Source organism: Bactrocera neohumeralis, chromosome 6 (genome assembly GCF_024586455.1).
Source record: "Bactrocera neohumeralis isolate Rockhampton chromosome 6, APGP_CSIRO_Bneo_wtdbg2-racon-allhic-juicebox.fasta_v2, whole genome shotgun sequence".
In the NCBI taxonomy this organism is placed as follows: Eukaryota; Metazoa; Arthropoda; class Insecta; order Diptera; family Tephritidae; genus Bactrocera; species Bactrocera neohumeralis.
Genome location: NC_065923.1, coordinates 2,292,852 through 2,318,053, shown reverse-complemented (window position 1 = coordinate 2,318,053; position 25,202 = coordinate 2,292,852). Strand labels below are relative to the sequence as shown.

Sequence of the window (25,202 nt, the reverse complement as noted above, 5' to 3'; positions counted from 1 at the left end):
TGTGCCGTTGGATGTATTTTATTTGCAGGAAATTATCATCAGCATCGACATCAGTGGCAGCCAGAGTGGCAGCAGCGCCAGTGGCGGCGGCAGTTGCATGTGCGAGCGTTAACCGAGTTCGTAAGTAGGAAGATGCATCATTCAATAATGCAGTCGAAATATGAATTGATTGTGAGCCACTCGAGGAGGTTGCGGAACGGGGCACCAGAACAGCAGTGCAACATTGCAGTGTGGCAGGCCAGGCCAGGCCATCAGGGCGGCGCGTGGCATGTAATGCAGTCAGGACGGAAGAAGTGCAAATGAAATTCCCACAGTGGTGTGAAGTGGCAACGGTAATGGCACGGAGAGCAGGCAGCAACAGCAACAGCAACAGCAGTAACAGTTGGTTGTTGTTGTAGTCATGAAAATAGTGTAAAGACAGAAATTCAAAATGATGGCAACAGAATTATAAAGCAGGTTAAAGGAAGTAAAATTGAATCGGCCAAGCAAGCAACCAATATTTGTCATTCGATGGTCCGCAAACGACCGACATGGGAGTGGCAACCGGTGCAAGAAGACGGAAATGAATGTGTTACCGGAAATAAAGCAAATATAGTTCATGAAATAACAACTTGTTATTGTACGGTCGGTGCATAAGTAAGTATGGTGTACGGTATGGGTTCGGCAAGTACCGTTATCATTGTCTATGTTGCTGGTGTTGTTGTTACTATCGTAATTGCTGTATTTAGTTCGATTGCCTTGTTGATAGAGCATTTACTCGACACCGAGGCTTGTTGTGTCGTCTATTATTGCCATATTGCCAAAATAATGAGCTACTTGTGAGCCAATAGCAACAACAACAATATAAAAACAAAACATTAAGGATGCTTTTGAAATCAATACGATGTAAAATGAAAATAACTTGAGAAATATAGAATAGGGTACTTAAAAATTTCCAATGGAAAACAGGTTTGAAATTAAAAAAAGCTTTTGCAAAAAAACTATATTGCTCTATGAACACAATAGGTGTGCGTCTTTGATAAATAACTAACAGCTGCTTCAAGAAATGTCTCCTTGAATCTCTATGTTATCTCTATGCTGGTTAGGAAAGAACATTAAGAGATTTGATCTGCATTTAAAAAGCAGTTGAATGACAAAACAACGGATTCTATTAGAGAGCTTGAAATATATTTCAAGGTAAACGTAAAATAATTGTTTAAATTTGTAGGACAAAATATTTCAAGCTAATTTAACTTTTTTTAATTTCAGGCTATTTATTTACTTTATATATGTATGTCTTCTAATATACATATGTAAGTGTATATATGTAGGTATAACCTTAATGTTTCCATGCAATAAATCGGGAACACCCTAGTGTGATAATCTTTTTGAATTACTATTTTCCCTATGTTGCATTTACCAACAATTTAGTGCTAATATTTTTACAAAACTTCCAAAGTACCATTTCCTATGAATTTTTAGAACAACAGGCTCTTTTGGCGCTTTTGCAGCATTTTTCGACCGATTTCTTGATGTGTTTTGACCAAAAGTTCCTCACAAAGGAAAAAACTATTATGAGCAATTTTTGCTTAAGGATTTTTCGTACTCCAAATAAGATAATTTATTTATACATAGAAATTTGCTCCGTCGCTGATGATAGTTTTGCTTGAAAAACTTAGTAAGTTGCCATTCAAAACACGTAATTATGAAACATACTTCCGGGAGTCCCTGATTTGCCGAAAAAAAATTTAAAATTTTGCCAAAATAACCGAATGCAAATACCGTACCCATTATTAAGGGCTGGTTTGTCAGCTAATTTGCTTAGAAATTGTATACCTTTAAAAGAGTACCTTATACAAAAGTTATACATATTTCCAAAGCGCACTATTATTTAAATAACTACTTGTAAATGGTTCGCATTTCCACTCACCAATTGCTTTGCAACACTCGTCATATTCTCCATAATTGCCGCTTTGTCTTCCAACTGATAGAGATTGGGCAAATCGCCGGTGTTAAGTATACCATTAATGTCTTCAATGAAACCCTCATCGATGGCCTGTAAAACAGTTGAGAAGCTGAGTTATTTACATAAACATTCTATTTATTCATTCGCTATGGCGATATAGAATGGAAAATGGAAGTGATAGGCAGACTCGGAGAATTATTTAAAACAGGAGCCCTTATCAAGATTTATGATGAGAATATACATGGAATATTGTTGCATTATTTATGTATATGTTATTTATTCTAAGTAGTTGTATTCATAATAAGGGATATAATATATATACTGGGGTTATTATTTTAAATGATAATGTACTATAGTGTTAGTATATCTTATGAAGCTATTTTAAGCTAAATATAAAGCCAAAGCAATTTCACATTAACAGTACTCTGAAGATGAATATATTGAGATGATTACACTTTGTGAACTGAAATCCGGCTGGATTGTTAGGCTTGTTGAGTGAGATGCATCCAATGATGGCACTAAAAAAACAAGATCTCAGAATTACAAACGAAAGAAAAACGAAATCTCGCTATAAAACATAAAACAGCATAATGAGGAGCGATGAGAAGGCCTTCCATGTAATGTACATCAAGTATTTTAAGGTGTGATAGAGAAATGGTTATCTGATCTCCAAAACAACCGTTTAAATTTTTTTCAGTATTTAATTAAATAACACGATTTTGGAACTTGTTGGAGTAGAAAGGTAAGGTTGAAAGTTCTTGGCAGTCCGAACCAGAAGAGATAGCCGCAACTGATATTAGTTGCCTCATGCAATTTTAATTGAGGCTATTAAGATTTGACGTTTTTCGAGGGTCTTTATGCTCAATTTATACGAGGTTTCAGGTATCAGCATGGACTAGAGTTCTTAGCTGTCTCTTCTGGAGATCGATATAGATAGATGTTTGGTAGACCCTTTCTAGGGTCAAGAGGAATTGTTTCCTTTTTCCTTTTAACTTATACTGTTATATTTGCTAGCAATATCAACAGTTCACAAAAGGGACGTTTATGAATTATTCATAGCAAGTTGTTGCTGCACTTACCCACCTATATGAGAAAGCAACATATTGCACATTCCCACTGCTCTGAGCGTAACATACGCGTAGAACAATCCAAATATTTATTCGGATATTTACATACATTTCCATAATTAAATCATATTTTAATTACACTTTCTGCATTAGGCTACTAAAATTATTCCAGGTGTTGATTTTCAATAGACAGTTCTCGAAATAAATTCTTCTTACGGCACTTGGTCATACGAAAATCATTCAGAATTTAAATTGGCTCCACTTCATGTCTGACAAATTAAAGAAAGCATACGTAAGATACATGCATATATATATAATTGCCCAGTAACATAACAACAACAACAACGACAATTTGAATCATACATGCAGCTGTCGACGACATGGTGTTCTCATGATGAATAGACGATTAGTTACTGCTGCCGGCAGAACACTTGTTTACATGTGTTTGACAAAAGCGGAAGTGCATTTATTGTGGCAGTTAATTCAATACAACAACACTTACACGTTAATACAGATGCTACGACCAAAATTATGATGTATTTATATGGTTGTTGCACAAATAGAGAATGGCATGCGAACATATTTCTAGTATACAAGGAGCAGCTCATATTTCCTACATCCAGGTGCATATAAATGTGTCTGTGCGCTTAACTTAGCTTGTGCTTAATGCATTTGCATAATCTTCTGAAACTCACTACCTTTTTGGATGAATGCTTGTGCCTTTGACACAGGGAACTATAATTACTACTGGTATGTGCACAAACTTCTGGCATTATCACTCGATTATGGATTATGAAATGAAGTTCACAAATGGAGAATATGTTACCTCTGTCTTGACATAATGTGTTCTAATCCGGGTCGAGACTAAATTTGGTCCTTTCGGTCCTTTCGGCAGTTAATGTCAGTCAGTCTTCATTGCTTTGGAGATGTAGGATTCGTTTTATTAAAACTAAATCGCCTAATTTGAAGAATATTTCTGCATAGCAGAAGTTGGTGTACTATTGACTATTATTGAAACAGTTGTAACATGTTCACTTCAAAATTTTGGCGTCTTGTAATACCTTTACAGACGGTTGTTGCTGGGTTTCGAGGTTACGTGGAATGAACCAGGACTTGTGGTCTTATTTCAAGTACAAATAAGTTTTATGCACTCTGTGAAAATATCCAGCCACCAGTCGTTCCGAAATAAGATTTCATTCAACCTCATAGAGTCTCGAAGAGCAGAACAAGAGCCTATCTTTGTTTTTATGATATGCCATTTGTTGCTGTCAGTCAACACACAGTATGTTACTCATGTGGTAATGAACGACTAACCTTAATATCTCTGTTAGTTACTCGGTTCATTTGAATATTGGTTGTCCAAAATTTAGGTAAAAATCCAGTACAATCACTAGTGCCGCGACTATACTGTACGAGAAAAAATATCAGTTTTGATCCGATCAGCTGTGGGTTCTTTTTTATTATACCCTTAACAGGGTATATTAAGTTTATCACAAAGTTTTTAACTCCCAGAAGGAAGCGTCTGAGACCCTATAAAATATATACAGTGGTGGTCATATACTTAGCACACATCACTCTACCTAAATGCAAACGATGTTTTCTTCGTAATGTTACAAAATTCAAAGGCGCCACTTTGTCTAGACATGATCAAGGCGCCAAGCTAAGATATCGCAAATTTACTGTCTTAAATAGAAGGATTATTCAACGATCCGCTTTTCATTTGCACCCTTCTTAGACTGTCGAAGTTTTTTAAAGTTTTAAGAAATATTTATTTTCGAATACAAAAAATTTTGTTGGTGAGAGATTATTTAATATAAAAACTGTGGTTTTGAATTAAATTTAAATTTAAATTTACTGATTGGATGTGGCTAGAGGTTTGTGTTGCACGGAAGAAAAGCGGGCTATAATTGTGAAGTTAAGAAGTGAAGGGCAGTCGGTAACCCAGATTGCAAAAACGCTTGGGTGTTCAAGGAAGCTCATTTATAACGCAATTAAACATTTTGACGAATTTGGGACAGTTAAATCCGCGGTGCGAGCTCCAGGCCTCGAAAAACCATATATCGTTGGATTTCAAAAAACGACCCATTCAAGAGCTCTAAACAAATTAATAATTAAATATATATAATAATATAAAAAGTTAATCTATCTCTGAATAATGAATATATGTGAAAATATTTAAGTTTTTAGTAAAGAAATCAATTTTATGGAACATTTTTTCTTAAAAGTACGAGTGTGCTAAGTATATGACCACCACTGTATATAAATGATCAGTATGTTGAGCTGAGTCGATTTAGTCATGTCCGTCTGTCTGTCTGTCCGTCTGTCCTTCCGTCTGTCTGTATACATATATATGAACTAGTCTCTCAGTTTTTAAGATATCGTTTTGAAATTTTGCAAACGTCATTTTCTCTTCAAAAAGCTGCTCATTTGTCGGAACTGCCGATATCGGACCACTATAAAATATAGCTGCAATACAAACTGAACGATCTTAATCAAGGGCTTGTATGGAAAACTTCCTCATTTGACAAGATATATTCACGAAATTCGGTATGAGTTATTGTTCATAGAAATAATGTAATATCGGAAGAAATTGTTCAGATCGGCTTACTATAGCATATAGCTGCCATACAAACCGAACGATAGGAATCAAGGGCTTGTATGGAAAACTTTCGCATTTGACAAGATATATTCACGAAATTTCACATGGATTACTGCTTAAGGTAATAATATAATCTCCGAAAAAGTTGTTCAGATCGGATTACTATAGCATATAGCTTCCATGTAAGCTGAACACATAGTTACTAAAAGAAATGCGCCTGTGAAGGGTATATTAGCTTCGGTGCAGTTGAAGTTAACGGTTTTTCTTGTTTTTAATTTAAATTGATCATGTCAATAACTTTGCACAAGTTCTCGGTTAGCTTTTAGAAAAAAATATTCGTCGCGTAGCAATGATTTTTTGCTCAGTCAGTTAAAAAAAAAATAGTTTCAGTAAATGCTTTGTTGACCAGCCAAGAAATTTACAGTTATGAACAAGTCTTTAGTGAACATCTGTAAGTGGTATATTTGTAGTACCGAAAATAAACTATAGACCTTTAGAAATTCGATGACTCACCTACTACCTTACATATGCATATGCAGACTTCCGTTACTTTACCTGCGCTATTGCTTATCGCAATACTATTCCCTGCTAAAATTTAACCTAACATATTAATAAATGCCCATACAATTTGTAGGAGCTGATGTAAACATATAAAACATATCTAACTGTATATCCATATTTCGACAATAAATTTCTAGTGTTTTGTTCGTAGTTTTGTCATACAATTTAATTGATTTTGTTCTAACATTTGTTACCAATGTCTATACATTCTGCCACAATATCGGCAACAATTTCAAATTGTTACTCTGGACCCAGATAAACCTATATACTTATATGCCGGTATGCAAATTGATATTCAAATATATACTTATACATATAAATATAAAGTATGGCAGTGTACAATTAATGCCTTCATAGTTGCTCCACTGTTATTTGTGTGAATTGTGGGCGTGTAAATTGCTTATGATCCTTGCTGCCATTCCGGCAAAACTCGCCCATCAGTCGTCGAATGTCATGCGAAACAATAAATATTGTTATTCTCTTGGACCACTTGGGTGCATGTAAAAAGGCCCGTGAGAAAATTAGAGCAGTGTGCTAAGAACTAAAACCGAAATATAGTTAAAATGAGGAAACTCCAGAGCATATTATTAGAACTACTAGTAGCAAATGGGTCTGGCAGTGAACGAGGGCAAGACGAAATATCTCCTGTCATCAAACAAACAGTCGTCGCACTCGCGACTTGGCACTCACGTCACTGTTGACAGTCATAACTTTGAAATTGTAAATAGTTTCGTATATTTGGGAACCAGTGTAAACACCACCAACAATGTCAGCCTGGAAATCCGACGCAGGATAACTCTTGCCAACAAGTGCTACTTCGGACTGAGTAGGCAATTGAGAAGTAAAGTCCTCTCTCGATGAACAAAAGCTAAACTCTATAAGTCACTCATAATTCCCGTCCTGCTGTATGGTGCAGAGGCTTGGGCGATGACAACAACCGATGAGTCGACGTTGCGAGTTTTCGAGAGAAAAGTTCTGCGAAAGATTTATGGTTCTTTGCGCGTTGGCCACGGCGAATATCGCATTCGATTTAACGATGAGCTGTACGGACATTGACATAGTTCAGCGAATTAAAAGACAGCGGCTACGCTAGCTAGGTCATGTTGTCCGGATGGATGAAAACACTCCAGCTCTGAAAGTTTTCGACGCAGTACCCGCCGGGGGAAGTAGAGGAAGAGGAAGACACTCCGTTGGAAGGACCAAGTGGAGAAGAACCTGGCTTCGCTTGGAATATCCATTTGGCGCCACGTAGCGAAAAGAAGAAACGACTGGCGCGCTGTTGTTAACTCGGCTATAATCGCGTAGGCGCTACGCAAATTAAGAAGAAGGACAAATTCTTCGGTGTTGAAACAAAAAATATGTTTAATGTATGTACATTTGAAAACAAAATTACTAAATTCACCATAGTATAGTCAGACATACACCACAGCTGCGTAACTACCATAGTATTGGTAACCATATTTATAAAATTGCAGTTTTGCAGTAAAAATACAAGTTAAACCTCCATTTCTAATTCCCTACAGAGTCTGCATACCATCATCCGTCCCTTGCGTATCTATGTATTACTCTGAATGCGCATCTATGGAATCTCTATCGACGTCAGTCAGCCACCGGTTTGTGTGACCATGTCGTCTTCAATGGTATTACAAGTAAGTATGTAATATCTACAATCTGTTGGCTATTTGTATGGTGAAACACAGTGTAAAATTAATATTTATTGTTAGTTGAATTGTTGCTTGGTCACTGTCGTGCTGGCTTCCTCCCCAACCGCTTGCCTCGGCACTTTGTCTTGCACTACATTGCCTAATGCGACTATTTATGCACTTTGCCTCATTGTAATTTGATTTGGTATTATGGCCAGGGGCACATTGTTCCAGCAGATAAGCCAATACAGTAAATATATGTATGAAAGTACTAATGAAGTTGTGGTACCAAGCTGTTTACATGGAGCGAAGGTGTATGGAATGCTTGTTGCAGTTGTGTTGGGTTTTGGAAGGGGAATAAGAACGTGATGATATAATTTTTTATACTCAATAATTTTCTTTTTACCAGAAAGAGGTATAAGCAATATAACAATCGATGGTACTATCGATAGTATTTTTTATCTATCGAAGCTATAGAGTGGTCAGACTATCGATAGTTCCGCAGCTCTTGTATACGAGTAGCATATGCATGGAAGCAAAATATTTGAGGAAAAAGATTAAAACATGAAATACCAGGTTGTTCAATAAGATTTGTCATTTGATAAGACAAACACAATTTTATGATTCAAAATATACTTTATTATTCAATATAATCTTCCTGAACATTAATACATTTGCTCCAACGATCTTCCAAACAGTGGATCCCATCCTTGAATTGAGAATCCGGAAGGTTTGCAAAATACCCTTCAACAGCCGTTATGACCTCTTCATTTGATGAGAAACGCTTGCCGTCGGGGGTCAAATCTGGTGAATACGGTGGATGCTCCAACGATTCGAACTTTAATTCATGAATTTTAGGCATTGTCAAAATGCTCTTATGACAAGTATAAAAAGGATTTCATATTTCTACAAACAGAATTATTACACGAATTTTTTCCATCAACTAGTCCAAAAGGTTACAATAATATTCAGAATTAATTGTTTTACCAGTTCGCAAGTAATCCACAAACAAAATTCGCCTCGCTTCCCAAAAAACTGATGCCATAACATTCTCGGCCCATTTCTGGCCACGAACTCGTTTCGAAAACAAACAACCAGGTTCACACCACTCTTTAGCCTATTATTTTGATTCTGGATCATGGTGATAGACCCTAGTCTCAGCCTTAGTAATGAATCGAAGCACAAAATCCGCTTTATTCTTTTTAAAACGCTCCAAATGTTGTTGAGAAAGTCGCATTCGAATTTGTTTTTGTATCATTGTGTGCACACAGCATTCTAAAACTGGAAATTTCACTTAAAATATGGCCCGCACTGCCAAATGAGATGTGTACATCCTCTACTAAATCTCTCTCAGTCAATCGGCGATCTTCCAAAACCATATTCAGTATTTTGGCTATGATCGTGTGTCGTGTTGATGCGCTTTTTGGACGTCCTTAACGTGGATCGAGGCTTGTACGACTACGTTTAAATTCAGCAACCTATCTTTCTACTGTTCTAATTGTAGGTGAACAATCATTATACACTTTTAACATTCGTTGGTGAATTTCTTTTGGTGCTACGCCTTCCAAAAATAAGAATTTTATTACTGCACGATATTCAAATTTTTCGATTGTAAAAAAATTCTGTGACACGGCGACACTAAATGGCTTGTTAACAGAGAATGAATTGGCAGATTGAAATGAAACTTCACATACGTTCACATGTATGAAGAGTGTACCAACAAAATAAATTTTAGGCTAGTATCAACGCCCTCTCTTATCGAACGACTAAACTTGTTGAACAGCTTGGTATTGTCCGGTTATTTTAAATATGATCCAATTGCGGTCTAAATAACTTCTAAAACCAACAAAAGTAATGACCATATGATCAGTTGTATAAGGATCCTTTATGTATTACTCTAATGACAAGTATTAATATAATATATTTATATTCAGTAATTTTGCCCAGAGGATTACCATATAAGAATTATTTACTATCATTTTAATGATTATGATCTCAAAATTTATATGATGGAGATCTTTTTTGATTTTAAAAATAGTTTATATGATAAATTTATAAATATTTTAGATGTTTGTAGTTTATTTCAAAAACGTTGGCAAAAGACTGAAGTTCTATCTAATTATAAAGCAATAGGCGAAAAATACTAATACTTAAAGGCTTACAAACCAACTAAGAGTATCAAGAATGTAAAAATATGATATTGAGTCAACAAAATCTACAAAAAATTCGCAAATGATTTACTTTACCTACTTAAAAATTATTTACGAATTTTTAATAAGCAGTTATCAACTCTGTTCGTGGATTTATGTATCCACAAAAAAGTCGATTTAGAATAGTAAGTGCATTCGCTTCGCTACTCTCAAACACTTGACGAATCGAAAACAGATGGTTTAATAAAGCTAACTGTGATTTTTTGTGGTTCAATAAAATATATTTTAATATACCTATAATGGAATGTAAAATATGCCAAAGATTTTAATCATAATTTGTATCCATTTCCAGAAAAATCCTTAGGTTCAAGTAGTCATAAAATGGCTGAGATAAATTGTCATTTAGTAACATCTAGTAAATTTCTAAAAATCATAAGAAAACGCATGAACAACGCTTGGCAACCTTTTCTACTTTACGGGTGCGCTCTAGCATAATTTTCGAGCCCACAAGTAGACTAGTAGTAGTATCAGTATCATATGATGTCAATCAATGTGCGCTGTCCCCAATAATATTTCAAGATAATAAAAATGTTATATCTATTGTATAATATGAAGATTAAATTACCACTGTTAGTAAATGCATTACATATTGTGCGTATGTATATACATATTACTCGGTTTCGGAATAATTCCATAAGGAAATGACATTCGTCTTTCCTATCGGAGAAGAAAATTATTGAAGCATAGAAGTAGCACATAAATATTCAAATTTCACAAAGACAAATGTTTCCTTTTATGCAAATGCAATTCTCTCTACCAACTCGCTCTTTATACACATTTATGGTTGCAACTTTATTGCATATATGTACATATATTTATAATTGTTTATTGTAGTGGATCCCAGTTTCGTCTACATACATGCTAATTTATATACATATGTATGATGAAGTATTATTCATATTGGAGAAAGAGCTCCTCATTACCCTGTTTAGGAGCTGTTATTTTTGTAATTATTGAATATTACCTGTGCAGCTAACAATTGAGCTTAACGCTTGCCAATATATCGACAAGGCATGCACTCACATATACACAAATACACACTTGCAACTCATATTCATAAGCATGTATTAATATTAATGATTTGGTGGCACAGTTTGCTTATTAGAATAAATTATAGATTCAATAAGCCGATAGTCGCAAATTATGTATTGTATTTGTGTCACTCAGTGAACATACTTACCTACAAATAACATATACGTACATATATAGTATATGTATGTATGTAAATTGCGACTGGCAATTCATACGTTGCATATGCTTTGATGCTTTTGAGTAGTCAACTGTGGAGGTCTACCTACATTCCTACATAAAGATATATACTTATATACATATGTATGTGCCAATATGGTCGCATATAAATTTTGGACGCTATAAATTACTCATTAAGTTATAAGTATTTGCATAGACTGCCCTTTATTCCTACGATGTGCTTTGATTTATGGGCTCGCATAATCAATATAACCAATCCAGTCGAGTACGAGTAAAATAACTTATTGCAGAGAGCTGTTTAGGTTACGCTGACTATTTTGCATAATGTCCGCTTACTAAAATATAAAGGGTTCCACAGGCCATGACATGTACCATTGACCTGAAGTTATTATACAGATAATAAAGAAAAGTGAGAGCTTCAGCTCTGTAATTATCCAACTTTCAGCGGATTCAGTGGAATAATTTAAATTAAATGAGCTGTTGCGGCGGAAAATAAGATTATTGTAAATTAGTTACTGAAAACTCTCTTTTAGAATTTTCATTCTCTTTTGAAAGTTTACATGACTTTCGCCCCGATCAACATTTGAAATAAATTGATAACAACGCTTGTTCCTAAGCTAGTAACAGCCAATATCCAACACATTTCTGGGATGAAAATTTGACTCATCAAATACATCAGTATTCCGAAATCGGTTCAAAATGAGAATGCCCATATATTATTTGTTTAAATAATTAAATATTATCACTTCATAACTTCTCCAATTTTGACGAGGTTAAGGTATCTTGCTCTAGAGCTATTTAGATCTCAAATATTATACAAGGTAGGTAAGTATACTAATTATACCACTTGTGAAACTCGCTTGTTTTGCAAATACACTTAATATTTAAGAATATTGGTATTTGGGATATTTTTAAGCGCAAAATATATGTCATAAAATTCGAAAAGACTTTCCAAAAAAATAAGAATTAAACTTACAAGTGAAAATAGTCCCTTCAAGCGGGATATTAAAGACGAAAATAATAAACAAATTATCAAAAATTGGTTTAGCTAGTCTCCACAAACAATCTAGTCCTGCGCATGCAGCTTATGACGATCAACATGTGGGCCAATCAAAGTCCGTGATCTCCGGAAATTGCATAGAAACTGTGCGTGAATTCATCGAAAATCAGCCGAAATCATGACTGAAATTCATGGAAATGAAATTGAACATCTCCAAAACATCGATTTATCGCATTTTGGCCGAACATTTGGGCTTACGAAAAGTGAGTGCACGGTTTGTTCCGCACAAATTGACTCATCGATCGACGCTTGTGACCGATTATTTGACCAAAAATCACATTTTTAACATTAACCACTCCCCGCATTCACCTGATATGGCACGGTGCGACTTCTTCCTTTTCGGAAAAATGCATTTGCCCATGAAAGGAAAGCGTTATGCAGACTTAGAGGCCATTCAAAAGGCTTATGCCAACGAGCTAAAACACTCGTTCGACATGGTTTTGGACCGTGCAAAAAGCTGTATTGAAGCAGAAGGAGACTATGTATTTTGAATAAAATAAATTGATTTTGCCGAAGAAATCATTTGTTCTGTTCTTTTTTAAAGTCCTGTTTACTTTGGAACGCACCTTGTATTTACATAAATATTAGTTGTGTGTATTTATACATAAATTTCCTTGAATTCCGATCCTCTGATTGACGTTTTGCAGGGTATTTCCCTGGATTTGATTGTGGCAAGTTGCAAGAGTATAAAATGTTCGGTTGCATCCGAACTACCTTACTTACTTTTTTTATTACTACAATAGAAATTTCATATCTGGTTCATTATCATAGAATTTTTGCTGGTCGAGCAGTTGCAGATGTGATGCGAAGGTGCAACGGAAACTCAACAGAATCATACGCTGTCATATTCGAACACACAAAAATTCAATTTTCTTGTGATTTTGCATTTTTGCGCTTTCAAAGGGAATGCAAATAGTTGCCAAACTCCATTTGCGTTTAATTAATTCCATTTCAACATTTCAACTCACCTGCGCATCGGTGAAAAGAAAGACCGTGTGATTTAAATTGAAACTGGCTGTCATCAGTATCTTTTTCAGATCATCGCGCCAATCAGTTTGCGAATATGTCTTTGTCACTTGAATCGTCATCAGGCGGCAATCGGCAATGCTGGCAGCCAATCTGCACGAGCTGCGACGTCCCGAGCCGCCCATGCCGACCATGAGCATATTGCCGCGCGGCATCTGCAACACACGCGAGACTCTGGCGGCCAAAGCAATTGCAGGACAGCAGAAGCGCCATCGGGATAAACGAGAACAACAATGCATGAAATCAAATGAAATGCAACAAATGAGTGCGATTGATGTTGATATTAATGTGTGAGTGATTGTGAGTGGTGAGTGCGGCAATGAGCGAATTGTGCGTGGCATGGCGCGGAGATGAACGGATAAGTGAATTTCGGTGTTGTGTCGGTTTGATGACCAGCGGTGCAACACGGCCACTGGTTGCACGGCGGTTTTGTTGCAAACCACACGAGCGCAAGCGCAAAAGTGTGGACGGCAAGACAATTGGGCGTGATGGCGCGCAGCAGCGGCTTCACATACACATGTGTGTTTGCAGGTTTGCATGTGTGTGTGTGATGCGCGGCGGCGCCGGTGGTGTGCTACCGCAAAAAACATGAAATTAATAGAGTTGCCATATTGTGTTGACAAGCGTATGCCAGCAAGTGTGCTTATATGTATGTATGTTTACATTCGTGTATGTGTGCGTTTTTGCGCAGCGGTATTTGTAAATATTGCATGTGCAATCACACACTTGGTTGGCTGCAATTCACCGTTGCATGAAATACGTCACGTAAACGCCACGCACGCACGCAGCCGCAAGCCTATCAGTGCTGCATCGCCGCTGTGGAAAGCACTCACACACACACACACACACATACACGTGCATTAACTGTATTGTCAGTGCTGATAATGCATCGCACACATGCAACAACAACGCATATTGTTGTCGACCGCCACACAACCACTTAACTCACCTCGATATATGCTCGATGGCGAAGCGAAACAACACCAAATCCATTGGCGTGTGCGAGAATGTATTGTAATCGCGCAGATAGTAGTGCATCAGTTTTTCCAATTTATCATAACTTTCGACCTCATCGTAAATTTTCGGATCCGCATCTGGTTCCAAATAATTGCCGTAGAATAAATTTCGCAAATCATCATCGCTTACTTTGGCGCTGGGATCGGCCATGCGGTCGGCGAACGCCTGCTCGAGGGGGAAGCGGATATTCGTTTTGCACGCATTGCTCACCATGTCCAGCAGTGCGTCGCGATCACGCTTCTCAATCAACCTGCAATAATAACGTTTAATAGTTAGAATAACAAAAACAACAAAAAGACACACATACATATATGCGAATGCGATGCAATCAGTGGCACGGGAGATTTCGACAGCGAAGAGCGCTTAGTGCAAGGCGTGCAATTGCATTTCTGCGGTTTGCTGCGTGCTTATGAATTGTTATATCAATGCGGTTAAAGTAACCGTAGTAACACGGCGCAGTGAGGTGTGCACAAAAGCAGATATGCACGATAAATAGAATAGAATGTGCATAGTAATTTAAAGGTTAAGTGTACCCCTAAGCCAACGGATTTTTTTTTGTACTTCATTGCGTAGTAGAGGGAGGAAACAATAAGAAAAAGACCAAAAGCCCTTCAAATCGGTGCTAGATCTGATCGAAATAGATAAAAATTTGAAATATAGTAAATAAATGACTAGTTGCATGTTTTTCCTCTTCAGTCCATAATTTCAATAAAATACGATGTTATAGCTTATCATTTTCATTTCACACAATATAAAAGTGTGAAATTTTGATCATACCGATGATTTCCCAGAAGGGTTTATTTTAAAATAAATGATTGAACCGGTTATGGGAGGTAAGATCTTAAAGGCAAAAAAGGATGTATTTGTGTTTTTTGCGTCGACATGAGTGGTATAATTTTATTTAATTTAATGACATATTATTGTACAACTTTTGAAGTATATTAGAAAAAAATTTCAATGAATTTTGAATCAATCATCTGAAACAAAAAAATGTATATGCGTTTTAATGGTGATGTATTTTGCGAGGTAAACAGAAAGAGTTTTTTTCTATTTTTTGCAGCACTTGGAAGTAAAAAACGCGATTTTAGCTTAACAGCTTCGCGGTTAATTTGTTAATAAAAAATAGAAAAAAAATGGAAGAAAACTCCATCTGATTACCTGTTGATTTATGTGAAGAAGTAATGTTCAAATTTTCAAAAGGAGCGGTTCTGTAGATTTTGAGTTCTAAAGTTCACGAACTTCAAAAATAACGAATCGGGAGAACCGATTTGAAGTTTCAAAAGTTTCAGAGTCAGTTATCACGGCCGGTCGTTTAAAACGCTGTAACTCCGTTAGTTTGACTATAATTGAAATTTGTACACAATATTCCCGATATATTGGTCGTTTAGAAAGAAAATAAAATAAAAATAAATTTTAAATAGATAGTTCCTTGCTGCCAATTCCGTCTTGTTTCAACAATTAAAAATTTTTCTACTTTTTCCACAGTTAAGAAATATTATCTTTTAATTATCCTCCGGTTTTAATCACAAAGCTTTGCTACTATATAATTTTATATTTAATAGTCGAAGACAATTTCTGTCAGCCAAAGAAAAGTTACACAAAAATTTAGTGGAACTGCTACTTCAAGAGTATTAACCCAATTCCAGCCACACTCAAAATTCCTTCACGTCACCATATGTAAAGCTATGCATCACTTCCGTGAGTAACTCGCATATGCAGCGCGTTGTAATTACCGCAAAACCACCGACCATAACCGGCAGCGGGACTATATAAAAACTTAAGAGCAACTTTAGCTCCGGACATGTATCCGCAAATAAAAAGCGAGCCAAAAATGTAAAAAATGTGTAATTGCGAAAAGTGGCGACCACAAAATTGTCTGACATCATTCTGCTTATCTGCCATTCTCTTGTAGGTATGTATTTGTGGATTTATAAATATACATATATATATATATGTTCGAAAGCATTAAAATAAGCGCATACAAACCGATCGTAAAACACACGATACGTTTCATGAGCCCACAGACGGCCAAGCTTCTCAACTTCCTGCAGCCTTTTAGCCGGAACGAGGACAATGCCCTGAAAGACGCGAGTGATGTCACGTAGCGAGAATGTATAATGCGATTTAGCGGGTGTTGGCAGGAATACTCTCAATGCTTGACGGTAAACGTTGACCATTGCTTCGGCAAGACCCTGAAATCAAATGAAAATTGCACATGCTTCAAACACTAACATTACACTTTTATACATCTATATATATATGTATGTGGCCGTATAAATGCTTTTAATATTGTTATATATTACTATTTTAAGTACTTTTTTACAAATCTAGGTGGTATTCCATGAAAGTATTGGTGAGATAAGTGTAGTAAACAATGCTAGACTGCGGTAACTTTCTTAAGTGCATCATTAGTAGTCGCCAAGGACTGGCGTCAGTAAGTCATTTCTTAGTTCGTTCGGATAAATTTGATAAGGGTATATATCGAAAGGTTATCTAAATATCTAAGAACATCTAAGTTTTTGATTATTAGTCTTGGGATTCTTTGCATTAGAAAGAAGGTAGATTGATTATGAAGAAGTACCAACCAAATTCTGCAATATTACAAAGTATTATGGTCTCAGACTGAATAAAATTTGCATTACAGCGCTCAAATATAATATAAATTAATTCAATTCAGTGCGGCCTTTTAGGGTTTGTCTCCTTCTTAATAAATTAATATCACTCATCTGAACTTCTTCAGGGAAAACAATATCGTCTAATATATATTTTTCGTCTCCTTTTATACCTAAATGATTTCTCACAGGAGTATCTGAGGAGTCAGCGAAACAATGACACCGATTTAAAGTGATTACTAACCCTTACCTTGACGACCTATCAAGAATATAGTATTACCGAGTTATAGAATCTCAAGCTCAGGAAAACATTTAGTCGTAAATGGAATGTGCCGCCAAAAATCGAAAGCAGTCGAGTTTTTTGGGAATATCTTACTTATGTTTCGACCTTCTTCTTACTAAAGTAGGGCAAAGGCGTCAGTTCACAAGCATGTGGAACCTACTTCACAAAAAAGGAAAAGCAAGTCGGCCTAAAATTTGATTTTCTACAATGCAATTATGCATTATTAACACTACAAGTGAATGAACAACAAAGTTTTGGGTAACGGTAGATGTACTGTCACGAAGTGTAGTCTCCTTCAGGAAGATGAACATTCACTCCGAAAGCACTGTGCGCTCAAAAAGCGGAAAAATACAACTCTACTTTGCACTGTTTATCTAAAATCTATGATCCTTTTGCATTTCTTTATTCGCATCCAAAATAGCTTACTTAACTCACCCATAGCCATAGCCATAAGAATATTGATTCAAAATTCGACGACGGGGAAGTATCCTCGTCGCACATCCAAGATAAATTATCTTGGTAACTAATCAGTTATAAATACAGAAATATATATGCACATACGAGGGCTCTATAATTCATATGTATGTACATATATTAATAATATGTTTGTTTTTAGCTTGCTAATTGCATTATTACTCACCCGCGCCAGCAGCGCCACCTTTTCCGGATAATCCTTGGCGAAATGCCAATCGCCAATCGCTGTAAATATTTTAATGATGGTCGAGTCCTCGAACGAGTCCACACTGACGAGAAATGTGTGACGATAGAAACGCGGAAAGATGAAGTTGCTGCCACCCGGCATCCCCATAGCGCCGACGAAACTCTGCATACATAAATAATTGAGAGTGAGATATATGTATATAGGGAGAGAGGAGGGTGAAGAGCCAATGAATGAATGCAACAACAATAGAAACATAATAAACGCATGCATGAAGATGAAAAAAGACAATGGCAATGACCAAACAAACAACACGCGAACAAGTTACATTTGTTTTTATTGTTGTTTGCGCTTTTGCAGCTTTGCCGCATTATTTTATTTAACTTGAAACTTGTTTGTTGTTGCTTCTGCTTGCCATGCCACTAAAAAATGTTAAAAATTTATTTTCATTTTCGCATGAAAACAATAAATAAAATGTTAAAGCGAAAAGCTACAATAACAACACCAAAAAGTTGAAGTCAAATGAGAACAATAAAATGTAAAAATTGTTTCGAAAAACAACTTTGGAATGTAAACTTTTGTAATATGTACGGCAATTTGGTGGTTGGCTGGCTGTGTGGGCAGCTAACCGCGTTGCCAAAGAGCCGAAATATGCGGAAGTGCCCCCAAATGTGTAAGTACACGTATTGTATATGCCATGCATATGTATGTGTGTGTTGGCTTTTACTGTTAAACACTTGCATAGCCAATTAGGGTTCGAGCGGTATGTTTGCGTGTATGAGTGTGTGTGTGCCTTTGCTTTCGCTTATTTTTCCTTTTTGTGTACAAAAAGTTTTAAATATTACAAAATTGTTGTATTTTTTTCAATATTATATTAAAATGCTGCCGAACTCGCGTTTGTCAGCTGCGCGTTTTTCGTGCATTTTTCTCCTGCAGCCTTCGTTCCACTCACACTTCGATTGTTATACATCTACAGTATGTATATAAATACATGTGTGGGGGGAAAAAGTAACGGATTTTTTCGGCTGCTGTGCTGCGCTCAATTTCACAGCAAACAAGTTTCGTCCTGCTCGGACGCAGGAGGGTCGTCAAAGGTCCTCACACTTAATTAAATGGAAACCCTTTCGCATTCATGTGGCATTTTTTTTGTAAATTTCCCTTTATTGTTGTTGTTGTTTTTGTTGTAAATTTAAGCAATCAACTTAAAACACGCCGAACAACTACGTGGCCAAGTGTGTTTTGTTTACGAACCGATATCGGTGCTGCCACTTACACCCACACCCACGCATGTGCATACTTACACCTGCATGTGCAACTTTACAACTTTGCAACAACATATGTACATACATACATATGTAGTTATATGTATTTGTGGCAGTGTGCATGTGTAAGCATGTACATTATTTATCTGCATGTTTGTTTTTTGCTGCTCACCATAGAGAGCTTTTGCCGTTAAAAAGTCACCAATATAAACAATTTAAACAACACACCCCGCCGCCTCCGCCACAGTACCGCTTACCATATCGACCAATTCAATTTTTGTTGTATCCACCAAATCAGACCAGTAGCCGTGATCCAACCATTGGCGTATCAACTCGAGTGGCGGCTGTGAGCCGTAGGTGTCCTTTGATGGCATGGCGACATCATCGCAAAATATTAAACACTGCAAAAACAACGAAAACAGCAGCGAAAGAGTAAAAAGTTAACGTGTTGCATCGAAATAATTAAAATAAAGTGAATCCTTGTAAATTAATCATTTTTTATGCCATGAAGCTATTTGCACAATTTTACCCTTTTGCCCAGCGGTGGACCGTAGACGCCTTTTCGTCGCCGATCCAGTTTCGACATGATGGTCTCTTGTACCTGGAATGTAAAACAAGGAGACATATGTACACAAATTCAATATTGTTGACTTTAAAGTAGAATAATGAATAATGTTATAAGCAAAAACGATACGAAAAAAATTTTATGTAAAACTATTTCTATAATATAAATGTCTTATATAATTTTTTGTAAAAATTCATGACATTCATGACTTCATTCTTATCAGCGTTAGTTGGCACGCTTTCGCCTATATCGAGCCATTTCTAGCGAGTGGACGGCAAAAAAATACTCGCTAAAATAACAAATTGTATGTGAAATGAGAAGAAAAGTTCGGCTAATTTCCTGAACTTGCCGCACTACCATCAAGGCACCAACATCAAACAAAATTGAGCATATTTTAGAATGTTGAGACTGTATCAGGATTTTTAAATACCTCTGCTAAGGGCATCCTTATTACTTGCTTAAGAGCCAGAGTTTAGTAGATTTATTAAATTTCCGAATCAAGCTTTCCCTTCTTGAGAACCATTCAGCAGGAAATAATATGTATCTGACAGCTACCCATTTAAGGTTTTGTTCGACATTCTTGTTCTTGATTCCTTCAAAATGCTTACCACGTTGTCTTATGGTCCAGCTAATATAAAAAATATTTCCATTTGTGTTCTTTGGGGTTGTTTTCCAAAGAGTAATAGGTTAGGTACCCACACTTACAAAAATTAAAGTTAGGTCAGGATAAGTTAGGTTAAAGTAAGTTATGCCGGGTGGTTGATCCCTCAAGATACCGGGGGTGTCCAACCAGAGTGCTATTGTATAGCGCTTTGTCAAGCCAGATCCTGTGGATAGATATCAGCTAACGCCAAAGCGCCTTGAACCTGCAGTACTGACCCAGAAGACGCCAACGGAGCTGCTGCCCGTTTCACTCTGCAGATTATGAAACTAAAGTACCTGACCTAGCAAGCTCATCAGCTTTACAGTTTCCTGCGATTCGATGTGGCCAGAAATCCAAATCAGTGTAACCATACAGTAACTTGATGCCAGAAGAAAGGAGTTTTAAAGTAAAGTCAGCGAGCTCCATGCCAACAGTACTGCCCCACCATCAGAATGGATAGTCAACACTCTAAAAGAGCCTACGCCCAGGGTTAAGAAGCTTTGATCCACATGTAAATAAGCTCGCTCTGGTTCTTACCTCTCATACTTCCCTCGCAGGTATGTGAGCAGAGACAACACAGCTGGCGCTGCCGGAGCCGAGTATTCTGGAGTAAAATCATAGTGTGCGAGGAGTCCATAGGCTTACATTTATTTGAGTAATCAGGTTTAAGGAGTCTGAAAGCAGCTTTCGCGGTCATATCCCATGTTATGTCAACATAGGGCGCCGTAATCGGCGCAAAGAAGTGAAAAAGATGGTAGAGAAATTTATTCCTGGTGTATTTAGTGAATAAAACTGGACATAGAACAATTATTTATGAATTGGTTAACTATATTCTCATCAACTAGAGAATGACTATGAATTTAAGAAAATACTGTATAAAATCTTAACGTCCATATTTTAGGCTTTCGGCCGCTTTGGACAACCTTCAACGGGAATAACCATATAGCGGACAGCTGATTGAACTGAGGTATGGTACAAAGTATCCATGATTCATTCGTTGTCACAAATAGGAATAGAAACTGTTACTTGGGAACTAATGGACTGATTGAGATGCCATGATACTTTGATGGTATTTTAGTTAAGGTTAGTAGTTTAAGCTAAGGCTAGACTTTTTGTATTCATTATCTCTTGGTCAAGCCAGAGACTTTGCAGCCCATGTAGTCCATGTATTTTAAGTTTGTTGAGCTTGAATATGTACACATACATACATATATAGTTAAAGAAAATTAGATTTATTTTTATAATTTTTATAACGCATTAACTCGTTGCAATACTAGAAAAATCATATTTAAAACTTCTCTTCAAAGGGTTACGGTCTAAAATTCTTGGGTGAACGCTCGACCAAAAATATATGTATAGTAGCTGCCTATTTATTCTGCTTGGATTTTTATTGAAATTTCTAGGAGCAGTCACCATAAAAAGTGCATAATCTCATAATCTCAGTGGCAACTTTCTCGTAAATTTTCAATATTTTTATAGAATACAGTTAAATTTATTTTACTTGGTTTGTTTATCAATAAAACTTTTTCAACAGAAAAGACTTTGGAAGATGCGAACAGATGCTAATCTGAGTCTTTAACATTTCACATTATGGACATTTTCAATTTCAAATCGCGCACGAGCTTCAACTGATCAAAAGGTAACCCACATCCCAAAATTTTCGAATATAGTAATATATGGATGCATACTGTTTTTGGCCAACAACAGTAGATACATATTCGCCTTTCTAGGGCATAAATCACATTACCTCTTCGATAATTACTCAAATTTGCATAATTTAGTCACTTCTAATGCTGGCTGCCTAATAACATATTCTTATTGCCTATTTCGTTTTAATACCTGTCATTTACGAATGTAGTAATGTTTGTTGTTGCAATAAAGTTCTCATGCGAATGAATATATAAGGCGTTTAACAATAAATGGCGCACGCGAATAATGGCATGTTCGTTTTACTTTTCGCTCTCAATACAGATTATAATAAGAGGTAAGCTTGGGCGGAGGTTAGTTGGAACCAAAAAGAAACCAAATTTGTACAATGCTTTAGTCCGTGGACGAAACTGTGAATCGTTATAATCCAAAATAAAGACGGAATCTTTTTATTAGTTATACTGAGGCTAAAAGTTAGTTCCAGTAGTTCTTCTATTTATTTCTGGCATAAAACGAGAATATGCTTATGTTCGAGAAATATTTGCATCAAATTTTTTTTGGGATAACGCAGACCTTGATCGATATATTCGATAAATAGTCATCTAGATTGTAGATTAATGAATCGGAAGAACAGTTTTTTTTAGTTTTCACCAAAAGTTGATCCCTAACTTTGACCACCAGCTTTACGCGTGCCCCTTAGCTTGACCTCTAAGTTGACATTGTTTGACTCAAAGTTTGAAATCTTCTCTTCCTTCTTTCTCTCTTCTACCTTATCTTCTCTCTTCTTTTTCATTTACTATCTTGTTATGGCATGTTCTCTTGGTATATGTAAATATATACAAGGTGTGTTCCAAAGTAAACAGGACTTAAAAAAACAGAACAAATGGTTTTTTCGCGGCAAAATCAATTTATTTTATTCAAAATAATCTCCTTCTACTTCAATACAGCTTTTTGCACAGTCCAAAAGCATGTTGAACTAGTGTTTTAGCTCGTTGGCATAAACCTTTTGAATGGCCTCTACGTCTGCATAACGCTTTCCTTTCATGGGCAAATGCATTTTCCCGAAAAGGAAGAAGTCTCACCGTGCTATATCAGGTGAATGCGGGGAGTGGTTAATGTTAAAAATGTGATTTTTGGTCAAATAATCTGTCACAAGCGTCGATCGATGAGTCAATTTGTGCGGAACAAACCGTGCACACACCTTTCGTAAGCCCAAATGTTCGGTCAAAATGCGATAAATCGATGTTTTGGAGATATTCAATTTCATTTCCATGAATTTCAGTCACGATTTCGGCTGATTTGTAATGAATTCACGCACAGTTTCGATGGAATTTTCGGGGATCACGGATTTTGATTGACCCACATGTTCATCGTCATTTATGTCCTCACGACCACTTTGAAAACGTTAAACCACTCGTGCACTCTGCTACGGAATAGGCAACCATCGCCATAAACTTCTTCAATCAATTGAAACGTGGATTGGCTCTGGACAATTGATAAAAATAGCAGATTCTAACGCAAAAACCTCTATTTTACTAGTTATATGGACGAAATGGTTTCTTCATGAAACTTCCAGAAGATTTTATTTTTGTTGAAAATATAAGTATACATTATAAGAAATGTTCACAATTTCATACGCCCAGGTTTTAATTTCAAATTTATTGAAATTAAATTGCTTATTGCTCTGGACAGTGGTAGACATTTTTACACGGTTTTCTTTTTTGAGTTGTATTCGTATGGAGGGCGACTCAACAGTGTTAGTGGAGTGAGAGTCTTACTTGTCTTCTCCGTTTTTCGTAATACCAAAATGCATTCCCAATCATAACGGATTTCGTGCAGAGCACATCTGCTTTAGCGGCATGACCTTGCGCGATAGAGCATAGGTACATAGATACGTAGAAACGTAGAAACAATTGTGCTAAGCCGAACACTGCTCTAGACTACTGTGGATGTTCGCAATGAGCTAGTTCATTTGTGATTGACATTTTCTAAGTTTTCCCAGCTACTGATAATATTTTATCATTATTTCAAACTCAATTTACATATTTTTTCCAATAAAATATCTTTATTCCTCTTTTTGCACTTTTTTCAATCCAATCTCATGATATCCTAATTCAGAAGAACCTGGGTTTTTTGAAATTATACTCAGTGCGTTTTCGAAAGAAAAGTTGGATGGGCGGTTCATCATGCAGACACAAAATACATAACCCGTAAAAAAATACAGTTATTTTAACATGTATATATTAATCCACCTAAAATTCTGTGCTTGGTTCCAACAATTAAATAAAATAGGTTGCTTCGAAGATAAATGAATTCTAGTGGCAGAATTAAGTAACCTCTCAAACAGTATGTATGTGTGGGTGTGTTTGCCGAAAAATTTATGGTTTACAAAAGAATTAGAATAATAGAAATTAAAGCGCGATTTTTACGTTTTGTATTTGGTTGAAAGCAACAAAAGAGTGCCAACTGATTAGCATAATCGAATCGCAAAGCGCTCAGCGCCGAACGCTGGCCAATAAAGCGATAAAGCAAGCGAGCCAGCTAACTGCCAACTAATGGCTAACTAGAGGTTGGCGAGTGAATGTAAATGTCAAATTGTGAATAATTTAAAAGCAAACTAATTTGTATAGGGCTAAACAAAAAACAAAAAAAAAATATAAAACAAAAAATAAAATTAAATAGGTAAAAATTAAATTAAGAGAATTTGGGCCGTCGAGATAAAAAATAATGGCTTTCATAGTTTAGGTGATTATTATCTTTTGCCTTTCGCTTGGGGGGCAGCAGCCAGTTTGAATATGTAGCAGGGTCACGGTGGCAGTTGAATGAACCCGCTTCGGTAGACGGGCCAACAGGCAATAATGTTTATGTGCAAAAGTTAAGCTCACTAGTGGCAGCGGTCGTTAAGTTGCTGGCGGTTTTATAGGCGATATCGTTGTGGTTGCTGTTGTTGCCAAACTCAATTTCAATGGCAACCGCACAAGCACCAGCGCAGCCACTTGACCATGCGTCCTGTTAGATTTCAGACAAACTGTTGCACACAACAATACAACCGAACTGGAATTTGCATGAGTGTACAGTACATATGTGTGTGTGTGTGTGCACGTAGTGTTTACGAGTATGGGCATTGCAGGCACTTGTGCTGCACCTACGCATTCTCGGCCGCTCCAATTTCCAGTGCTTACCTCAAAAATAGAA

At 36.5% G+C, this 25,202-nt stretch overlaps 1 protein-coding gene across 1 annotated transcript in view; it reads right to left on the bottom strand.

Moving 5' to 3' along the window:
- LOC126761571 (dynein axonemal heavy chain 3) overlaps positions 1-25,202 on the bottom strand; it is a 110,098-nt gene that overhangs the window by 37,350 nt on the left and 47,546 nt on the right. Inside the window, exons 38-44 of the mRNA XM_050477874.1 lie at positions 19,682-19,753; positions 19,410-19,553; positions 17,873-18,055; positions 16,324-16,529; positions 14,270-14,587; positions 13,263-13,494; positions 1,910-2,035 (exon numbers count right to left, since the gene is read on the bottom strand). Of these exons, the coding sequence (XP_050333831.1) occupies positions 1,910-2,035; positions 13,263-13,494; positions 14,270-14,587; positions 16,324-16,529; positions 17,873-18,055; positions 19,410-19,553; positions 19,682-19,753 (1,281 nt within the window). The remainder of the gene's footprint in view (positions 1-1,909; positions 2,036-13,262; positions 13,495-14,269; positions 14,588-16,323; positions 16,530-17,872; positions 18,056-19,409; positions 19,554-19,681; positions 19,754-25,202) is intronic.